This window comes from Colletotrichum acutatum (assembly GCF_030867785.1).
Source record: "Colletotrichum acutatum strain CBS 112980 chromosome Unknown BDZ83scaffold_153, whole genome shotgun sequence".
In the NCBI taxonomy this organism is placed as follows: Eukaryota; Fungi; Ascomycota; class Sordariomycetes; order Glomerellales; family Glomerellaceae; genus Colletotrichum; species Colletotrichum acutatum.
Window position 1 is genome coordinate 76,873 of NW_026849147.1, and position 10,271 is coordinate 87,143.

The 10,271-nt window shown below is 51.0% G+C and overlaps 4 protein-coding genes across 4 annotated transcripts; 2 read left to right on the forward strand and 2 right to left on the reverse strand.

The window, feature by feature from the left end:
• Positions 1-129: 129 nt before the first annotated feature.
• Positions 130-641, forward strand: BDZ83DRAFT_735046 (uncharacterized protein; the record flags this gene model as incomplete). Its single annotated transcript, XM_060512962.1, has 1 exon — positions 130-641. Exon 1 carries the CDS (start codon positions 174-176, stop codon positions 639-641), a length of 468 nt encoding a protein of 155 aa, XP_060359279.1. The 5' UTR covers positions 130-173.
• A 1,754-nt stretch (positions 642-2,395) lies between these two features.
• BDZ83DRAFT_590390 (family 43 glycosyl hydrolase) lies at positions 2,396-5,536 on the forward strand (the record flags this gene model as incomplete). The annotated part of the gene is made up of 1 exon (XM_060506333.1): positions 2,396-5,536. The coding sequence occupies one exon, from the start codon at positions 2,396-2,398 to the stop codon at positions 5,534-5,536; it is 3,141 nt and encodes a 1,046-aa protein (XP_060359280.1).
• Positions 5,537-5,804: 268 nt separating this feature from the next.
• Positions 5,805-6,511, reverse strand: BDZ83DRAFT_639112 (uncharacterized protein). Its single transcript, XM_060509404.1, has 2 exons — positions 6,413-6,511; positions 5,805-6,358 (listed from the first exon to the last, which is right to left on the reverse strand). Exons 1-2 carry the CDS (start codon positions 6,454-6,456, stop codon positions 5,842-5,844), a joined length of 561 nt encoding a protein of 186 aa, XP_060359281.1. The 5' UTR covers positions 6,457-6,511; the 3' UTR covers positions 5,805-5,841.
• A 1,522-nt stretch (positions 6,512-8,033) lies between these two features.
• On the reverse strand, positions 8,034-8,420 carry BDZ83DRAFT_656701 (uncharacterized protein; the record flags this gene model as incomplete). The annotated part of the gene is made up of 1 exon (XM_060510896.1): positions 8,034-8,420. The coding sequence occupies one exon, from the start codon at positions 8,418-8,420 to the stop codon at positions 8,034-8,036; it is 387 nt and encodes a 128-aa protein (XP_060359282.1).
• Positions 8,421-10,271: the final 1,851 nt, after the last annotated feature.

Sequence of the window (10,271 nt, forward strand, 5' to 3'; positions counted from 1 at the left end):
ACCTCTATGTCCAGAACCTCACTGGTCACACAAATATCAGGTGACGAGATGTCAAGCACATTTTAACAACAGTAAAGCGGATGTGCCGAAGTGATGACACGGGCGGTAGATTACACAACCATGGCCATAATTTCTTATGTATAATAGGACACACAGAGAGCGAGTAATGGAACATGAACTCATCAACCCATCAACTCATCATGAACGGAGCTTTAGAGCTATATCAACCAGACATACTTGAAACTTCTATTCTAAGACCCACTTCTGTCAACCTCCCAGGAACCCCTCCAGATTTCATCATGACGAATACGAAAGACAGTACGCAAAAACCTCAAGGCTCTACCAGGCTTAAAACTTTGATCAAAAGCCTCAAGACTTTGGTTCATTCGAAGAAGAGCCTTCCGACTGAGAAATTAGAGCAACGCCAAGAGGCCACAATCAAGAAAGAAGCAAAGACACTGGAGAAGGCCAAAGCAAAGAAGGCTAGGGCAGAAGCTCGCGAAGCTAGCCGGGAAGAACGCAGTGTCGCTTACAGACGATCAAGCTCGACATATAAATCCGATCCAAATGCGTGGTTGATGATGACTACTTTCGACACTAGTGGAGGGAGATGTTATGACGGTGGATGTTACTGTGATTAGCGGAGGTCTCATGAGATTTGGTTGACGGTTCCCCTCCAGGAATATGGAAAAGAAGGGGAAGCGTCTAGTGCGACTGCGGTGTTATCACCTGATCAGAAGTTAATCCGATGTCACTTTAGACCTACATCCTTTTAAAGAATCCGTAACAAGATTTCCATTTTCATCGTGCCCTAGTTCTGCTCTTGTAGCTTTCTGTTGGAAGCTACTGAATCAGGCGAGCGGGTTCGACGAAGAAGTGGCCGTCTTGTCTGCTACTGGGCCACCTCTGGAATTGTGTCAACTTGACGAGACTCTCAGCTATTTCAAGTGACAAGGACTGGAACGGCCGTTGCTTTTGACTCATCATTCGCCATATGTGACTGGAAACCACCATTGATCTGATATCGCACTTGTGCGCTTTACAAGAGATTACACCACGTGACAAAATTATCATTGGAAATTGACGCTTGAGACGCTTTTCAGAGGCAGGGTCTAGGCCAAGTATGGACGTGAAGTGCCTGATCCCTGGACATGAGAAGACCCAATTAGGTCTGACTGTCTATATAGTCAATCTTTTGCTTGTCTTTGCTACGATCAAGGGTCTACTTGGCAGGGGAAAGCTTTCTGGCAAGGCTTCGAGACTTCCTTGGTTGTGAGAAAATAACTCAGACCTCACTTGGTCTGATGATAGCATCGCGCAGCTTCGGCCCGAGCGCTGCCTGGTGACAGGTAACTCTAAGTCAAGGTTTGGCCGTGTTGCGGGGCGGCGACTTGCCTAAATCGAAATGTCGGGTGCAATTTGATTCGAGCGCGTGGTGAGTTTACCTCGGTACATCATTTCTGCGATGTCACGAACAGCTTTCCCCTGCTCAAATCACCCAGCCATCGTCCGTTTCCAACTTTCTTCCCCCTACCCAGCAGACCATGTCAACTTTGCCGGTAAATACGAGTTGTTATTGCACAATCCCTGGAGGCACGTGAAGGAATCTGACCGCATCTGGAAGATTCTCCATGACAAGTACCACCACGATCAAGGGCACCATGCTTATGACAACTGTGCCCGATTTGGATACAGAACAGGCACATCTTAGCCCGAAGTCATGCCCTCTGCAACAGCTTTCAATCAGGCCAACTCTCTTGAAAGATCTTGTCAACCTCAAGATCAAGAAGTCTGTTGTTAAAGAGTTTGCACTGATGTGGTCCATGTTCACTCAGTCACCTGAGCACCGCCGGGCTGCCTGACTCGGGCGCATCGTCTTCTAGTCTCCTCACCGGCTGCGACTTCCCCGCAAACAAGCCATCAACAGCCGGGATGCGCATCATTACCGGCTGTCTTTGGAGATTGTGGGGTATTCAAAGTGCGGAGAAACAAGGGTATTCGGGGTAGCTAATGTGACTACCGCAAGTTCCCGTTGGGCTTTCGGTGTAACCGTTCCACGACGCTTTGCCTTTACTGCTGCGCTTGCTCCTCACAAGTGAACTTGCAAATCTTCCGTTGCTAGCATGAGGCTTGCGTAATAGCAAGAGGTAATGATCGGCCATTGGGCTGTTTATGGGCGCAATATCCATCGCAGTGCTACCCAAGCCGGTCGGCCAAAGTCTCGGACGGTTCGTCTTGTCCTGACCCAGCGATGTGGGAGATCATCCCGCTCTTGCGTATGTCGGGGCCGGACGACAGGAACGCTACATATATAAAGTGAGAAGGAGATCCTGTAATACGTGTTCTGGCTTGATGTTCAAGGTGACAATTTGTGGCTCTCTGAGCTATCCCAGTCATGCAGTCGCTTCACTTCTGGCTCTCCTCCGCACTCGCCCTCGCGGCGACGGTGAGAGGCCAAGACGACAACACCGCAAAGGTTGAGGCTGCACTTGCCGCTATCACCGTTACCAACCTTGACGATGTCCGTGGCAACCTTTACCTACCCTCCACCATTGACGGCCTCAATGTCACCTGGGCAAGCAACTCCTCGGTCATCTCAAGCAGTGGTGTTGTCGTAAGACAGGCCGAGGATACCCAGGTGGCCCTGACCGCTTCCATCGACTACGAAGGTAGCTCTCAGACTCGAGAGCTTGTCGCCTCCGTCCGAAAAGCCGTAGCTCTTGACCCGTTTGCGGGCTACGCGTTCTCCTACTTCACCGGAAACTCCATTGCTGGAGAGAAGATATATTTCGCAGCTAGTCAAGGCAACGACGCCCTGCAGTGGACCGAGCTTAACGGAGGTCAGCCCGTCTTGGCCTCTACATACGGCACCAAGGGACTGCGCGACCCATTCCTTATAAGATCGCCCGAGGGTGATACCTTCTACCTGATTGCCACCGATCTCTCCATTGGTTCAGGCACATCTTGGGGTGACTCAGTTCGCATCGGTAGTCGGTATCTCGAGGTTTGGGAATCCAACGATCTCAAAACCTGGTCAGCACAGCGACATGTCTTGGTTTCCCCTCCTGAAGCAGGAAACACATGGGCACCTGAGGCTTACTACGACGACGACCTTGGTGCCTATCTGGTCTTCTGGGCATCATCTCTTTACGAAGATAGCGACGTCAACCGCACTGGCAGCACCTACCACCGCATGCTGTACGCAACCACTCGCGACTTCGTGACCTTTTCCGAGACTTCTGTTTGGCAAGATGCTGGCATGTCGAGAATTGACTCGACCGTCATCAAGTCGGCCGATACCTACTACCGATTTACGAAGGACGAAGGTGCTAGCGGTACGGGATGCAGTGATATCATTCAGGAGAGCTCTACGTCCCTTCGCGCTACCCTGGACTCATGGACCATCATCGACTCTTGTATCGGCAAGAAGGCTGGTACAAGCGCTGTCGAGGGCCCGACTGCCTTCAAATCGAACCCGGACGACGTCCACGGCGAGAAGTTCTACCTCTTCGTTGATGAGTACGGCGGCCGTGGCTACATCCCCTTGGAGACTGCCGACATTGGCAACCCCAACTGGACGGTATCATCTTCGTACAGCCTGCCGGCCAGCCCGCGTCACGGAACTGTCATCCCTGTCACTGCTGCCGAGCTTGCCTCTTTGACTGGAGCATCGGCCACACGCCGAGCAGTCGAAGCTGAAGGCGAGATCCTCCGCTATGACTTCTCCGCTACTGATGGCACTCAGCTCCAAGATGCTTCCGGAAACGGTAACCACGCTGTGATCAATGGCGGTGCTACTGTTGTGGATGGTGCTCTCACCTTTGACGGTGTCGATGACTTTGTGAAACTTCCCAACAACATCCTGTCGGGCGTCGAGGACGTTGCCATCGAGGCTCAGGTTCTCCTTGATGCTTCTCAGACAACGCCTTACTTCATCTACGGCATTGGAAACACCGCTGCTGATGGCAACGGAAATGGCTATCTCTTCACCACCGGAAGCCCCTATAGAGCCAGCATCACAACTGGCAACTGGACGGGTGAGAAGTCGGCAGCTTCCAGCTCCTCTCTTCCCACAGGGTCTTGGCTGCACCTTGTTTACACTATCTCAGGCCGCACTTCCGTCATTTACCTGAATGGCTACGAAGTGGCTCGCAACGAGGACGTCAACATCGATCCTCAGAACATCGGCAATGGCGTCACAACTGCAAACTACATCGGCAAGTCTGTCTACTCTAGCGACAAGCTTTTCAAGGGTCAGATTCGCGAGTTTGCGATATTTAACAGGTCCTTGACCGCTGCCGAAGTTCTCTCTCGCTCTGGAAACGTCGGGGCCATCACGGAAGTCTCCCTTTCTGATGCCTCGGTCCTGAAGGTCCCCGCCATCATCAACACCACTGACAGCAAAGTCTTATTCCCTGTCAAGCCGGGCACTGACGTTACCGCTCTCGCCCCTGTCTTCACCACGACCGAGGGTGTGACCTCATCTCCGGCATCTGGCTCGACTGTCGACTTGAGTGCTCCAGTCAAGTACGTGCTTTCTGAGGGTGACGAGGCCGTCGCGGAATGGACCATTAGCGCCGTGGAGATGGGTAGCCCCGTCCTGCCCGGTCTCTATGCTGACCCCAACGTCGCGGTCTTCAACGGCGTCTACTACATCTATGTCACCACCGACGGAGTTCCGGGCTGGGGTGGAAACACATTCTACTTATGGAAGTCTACCGATCTCGTCACCTGGACCCGTAGCGCGGAACCCTTTCTCACTCTCGATGGAGCAAACGGTAACGTTCCCTGGGCGACCGGTAATGCTTGGGCTCCTACCATTGCCGAGCGCGACGGAAAGTACTACTTCTACTTTAGCGGCCAGAACGCAGCTCTGAACAGGAAGACAATTGGAGTTGCTGTAGCCGACTCCCCCGAGGGACCTTTTACTGCTCAGCCGGAGGCCATGATACTCAACAACGAGGCCGTCACCACGGGTCAAGCTATTGACCCGGCGGCTTTCCACGATCCGGTCTCTGGCAAATATTACATTTACTGGGGTAATGGCAGCCCTCTGGTGGCACAGCTGAACGACGACATGGTCTCTGTCAACTGGGACACCGCCCAACTTATGACTGGCCTCGTCGATTTCCGCGAGGGGCTTTTCATGGTTTATCGCGAGGGTCTCTACCACCTCACGTACTCTATCGACGATACCGGATCTGAAAACTACCGTGTCGGCTATGCTACTTCCAAGACTTTCAACGGTCCTTGGACGTACCAAGGCGTCATCCTGCAAAAGGATACGTCTCAAGGCATCCTCGGTACTGGCCACAACTCCATCCTCAACGTCCCCGGCACCGATGACTGGTACATTGTCTACCACCGCTTTGGTATTCCCGGCGGCGGTGGTTACAGACGTGAGACGACTATTGACCATCTGTATTTCAACGCCGATACCGGGTTGGCCATTCCGGTTATTCCTACTCTGACGAGCGTTGAGCCTCAGACTGTTCCTCAAAAGTTCCGGCGCATGTCACGCGTAATGCGTCTTTGATTGATGAAGTTTGATGATTTATGGAGAAATGGAGCGGAGTTATTGTACATTTGGAAAACATCTGTAGATGTCCGAAATCTACTTTGTGAATATGACAAAATTCTTGAAGATTTTACTTTTTATTGACTACTGATCTGTCTTAAGAGATGGAAACCATAATAATTCCCATGCACCTCCAGTTCCACAAGATGCTATTTGAGCGCGTCGATATCAAGGCAATGCATTCCAGCCGGGACGTACTCGAATGCCCCTCCCCCCCCCCCCCAAATGCTCCATATCAGCTGTAAGTCTCTTTCTCTGTTGATTCAAGCAGTCGGAGCACATTCCGGCTTTGCAGTTGCGTACTCGTAGTAGGTGCCACATCCCGTAGGGCAGTTGGGGCAGTCGATGTTCACGGTGACGGTGGGCACTGACGTTGGGCAATGGCAAAGCTGAGAGATTGTCGACATCTGTACACACATAGGCCGTATGCACTTGTCGCACATTTCTGTTGTGTAGACCGTTGGACATGCCTCGAGGCCGGCAGTAGTGGGAGTGGGAGTTGGCACAATTGTGGTAACAGCCTCGGTGGTGAGAGTGACGCCCCCACAGGTTGGAGTTGCAGTCTCGTAGATATACGAGGTCTCCATGCAGCCACGTGGTGAGTTTCCACCACACGGGTAGTCGACTGATTTCGTTGGAACTGTCGATGGACATCCGCATTGGCTGGAGATGGTTGACAAGGCAAGACATGCCAACTGAACGAATGTGGGACAAACAATACCAGTCGACGTTACTGTTTGACAGTAGACCGTGTCGGCTTGGATTTCAGCCGTGGCAAATCTGCCGATTCGTTAGCTTAACTTGGCTTGTTCGTTGGCATGTAGTCTTTCTTACACTGCCATCGCGATGATTGCAACGCCTCTTGAACAGACTCTCATGATAGCTGTTGGTCTTCGGTTGAGCGTTGTGGTGAGACTTTGCTGAAGAAGATATCGCTAAGGCTGTCAGTATGAACGCACCCTCCTCCCTTTAAGTAGTGAGAATTAAAGTACCAAGTTGCCCAGCTGACAACCCTCGTGAACGATCTACTGCCCTGTGTGATGTTGCTGAGACATGCCACAACTTCACAGCGTACTCGAGGTCCACAGCCCGTTGCAAGTTCGCTCATTCGACAGACTCAAAGGGCACTGACCTATCACGAAGATTATTTGCCATCGTCATCCGTAAAGGTTCCGGGAATGCCTTGACGAAGCCCGCAACCAGACGACTTGAGGGGGTACGAAATGTAGGCGTACTTGGCCAACACTGCCATGTTGTTTTCAGTATCTGCCCTCGCATGCCATGCCGATGATCTTTACAATATCGAGTATGCTAGCGCACTTTGTCGTACAGAAAAAAAAGCCCCCTTCGTAGGGAGGAGCTTCCCCGCAAATAATCATTTCCGAGAACGGGCCGTTGCTGGTGGCTGATAGCTCGAGTCCAAATATAGAGCCTGCGCTACATAGGTAATACCAGGCTACCGTGACACAAACAGCATCGAGTATCTCGGCTATCTTCTTTGCTTCGCCCGTCATAAGAGGGCAAATTTCGTGCTGAGATATGACAAGCTTCTTGGTAAATGCGAAAACATCGAATTTCCCTTGAGTGAAGGTCAAGTCGAGCGGAAGTTGGCAGGGACTCATCTAGTAAGAATAACAAGTAATAGTTTGAACAGCATGAATGGCCTTGATTAAAAGAATGCTGAGCTCTGACGCTTTGAATTCCAAAACAAGGCTTTAGAGAGAGGGTGGACGGTATATGGAGATGGATATGGAGCGTGATCAGCGGTGCACCCCCTTCGTCCACTAAAGCAATCTGTGGCACGTTCGCTTTTCGGAACGTTGAACTCAGCTGAGCCTTGGCATTTTGCTGAGTGGCTGTAGCCAAGAGTAATGTCACAACTTCCGGTTTTGAGTCTAAGACACTCATCCAGACTTCACCGTGCTCACGAACCCTGGGGCAAAAACTTTTCAGGTGATCGACGCCCGAATTTTCGATTAAATGCTAGGCAGCTTAGCTCTTACTGCTGATCAGCAAATATGGGGATTGAGGCTTTCCTTTTGACCTGGAAGAGTTTTCACTTATTAAAACGAGTCAACAATAGCTAAATCGCCTAGGTGTGCACAATGCAGTGAGAGTAGGCGGTTTGAATATACAAGACCACTTCCCTGTCCCTTATGACGTCCGTCCTACTTTCAATTTAGTCTTAGACGCACGAAGTCTAGTTTGCGTGATGAATCATGACACGGGGCGTTCACAGACGAGACGTTGTCATTGGAATTTCAGACCACAAGTGCGACCTGGACTTGACATTGCCGCGATCTCTCGATTAACAGAGTTGTAATTTGTGGCTGTACATTAGAGCTGTCGTTCAACATCCTTCCCCTTTTGAGAAATATCCCAAATTGGGAAGAAGCGAGCACTGCCTAGTTGTTCCCAGCAAACAGTCCTTCCGACGGATGTTTGCCGCATCTATTCAGAACGGCTCGATAACCGTCGGCTGAGGCCAGTGCGCCAGTCGGAACGACTGTATTTGGTTGTCGCGGATCTCGTATGAAGCGAAGAATCGAAATGAAATCGGCTGATACTTTCTGAAAGGGTGAATCAAGTTACCAGGTGTGTCTTCGAAGGGCATGAAGCACGCGTCCAGCTCAGCCAAGATTTGTTTATCGGTCTCCAGCACATGAATAGGTCGCAACTCTTCTTTGACGCCAACGTGACCTTTGGCGAACATTGCCATGATTGGATCTCTTCCAGATAACTTTAAGTCGTCGAATTGGAACTGGCAGTCCTCGGCGTAGAATGGTGATTTGGCGTTTTCATCGGGGCTGCTATACGCATCCAGGTACTCTCGGTATCGCATTTTCGGAGTAGGCGGGAGTTCAGCGAGTCTTTTCGAATCTTTGGTGTCAACAAAAGATGCGGTGACCGTTCTATAGTCACCTAGCAGGCAAACAGGATGAGCTGTTCTTGTGTGGTGCGATGCATTGACGGGACGCCTGATTGCTGTGGTATTTGTGTCTCGTCTGTGTAGTACACGGTTTCCGCGGAGAAGCCTTTTACATCTATAGGCTGCTTCTTTTATACATGATTGAAGAAAAAGTATAGGTATTCCACGGAGTTCGGGTCGTTGAGTGTTAGCCGCTTAGGCGATGCTTCGCTCTATTATCCCCTAAGTCCCCGGTTAAGCTGATCCTTTGATCTGTTTCTCCAGACAGACGTTGAATCATCAGACTACTTGATTCATGGTACAAACACCTTCTATCCTACGAGATGTATTGTTGGCATTTAAGCCCCGGTGTCCAATTATTTCGCGAACCAGTGTCGGAAGGGCTCAGTAGCAGTAGCACTCATCAAATTTGCAGTCCACCCGTGCCCTTACTGGGTCACACAGCCTATCCCGATGTTGCTTATAAATTGTAGTAAGCACATGTCTACCTCTTGTAACTTGGATGAACTTATATAACGGAGCTTCTGGAAGAAGTCAAGAACAGCGCAGTAATGTCCGTAACACTGGAGGATCTTGAACGTCATGAGAAGTTGCAGACAGATGTCACCACGATTGATCGCTGGGTCCTGACCTTGGCCAGTCAAATGCAGAAAGGCTTCAAACGATACTTTCCTCAGCATTCTATAAGCACATTTAATGCAGGCCAACTGCATTCTCTGGAGGTATTGGTTTAGTTGTTCTGCCTTTGCTCGTTGCTCAGGCGGTTCTCGGTATTTTTCACACAGCATTCTCTAAAGGTATAGCCAACAGCGTCTGCCGATGCATGTGAAGGTGCCAAACAGTCGATCCGGCCCACTCACGTTCCCCCCAAAAGTACAGAGGTCTTCTTGCCAATATTATTCTCTTGGGGTATGCAATTAATGAACTTCGTGTCGTAAATGTGGTGGAATTGCCGCCTTGACTAAAAGTGCCGGATGTCTCTCAGCATCACGAGATATCGGCAACGGAATAATGCCGAGTTGATGAACCGTGGACCTCAAGTCAGATGCCAAGGTCCGCACTATCAAAGAGGAAGCCCACATGAAAGAGGCGCTCGCAAGCGGTGGGATTCGAACTGAAAATATGGGATCTGCTACCAGGATATGAGACACCACCATGGTCTGCCAACGAAGGCGAGCCCCTTTGGGACAACCCCCCCTTGTTGAGGTCCCTCTTCTGGACGTCACGAGAAGATTCCATGCCAGTAGTTGGGCCATGTTAAGTCTGGCCTTCGAACCTGGGGCCTTGGAAAGTCTTGGAGTGAGTACATAGAGGCGGCCCCGGCACCCCGGCGAACCGGCCCCACGTCCGATATCTGGCGACGTATAGGCCGTGCTCCCGTTACAAGTAAATTGCGCCAGTGCCGAATCACCGAAGGGGGCTCGCAGCGTGACCACTTCTTGCGACTTTTAATGAATGACGATACGAGATGGTGAAGTTTTTATCCTTTGGTGCCGTATTGCCATGGTGCCGAGCTAAGCCGGCGCGCCGGGACCCCAAACCGTTGGTCTGTTGAACTTGGGTGGTCTGTCGCCACGAAGGCCGTCAGCACCTTTCGTCGCCTGTTGCCACAATTGCGCATCCTTGGAAGACGGGGCAGGGTGTCAGGTAACCTTTCGTGCCTTTCCGGTGTGCGAGGACGGCAAAGACGGTTCGACGGCACTGCTGGGTAGGGAACGCAGCGGGAATTAATGAATAAGACTACACTAGTACACTACCATCCCG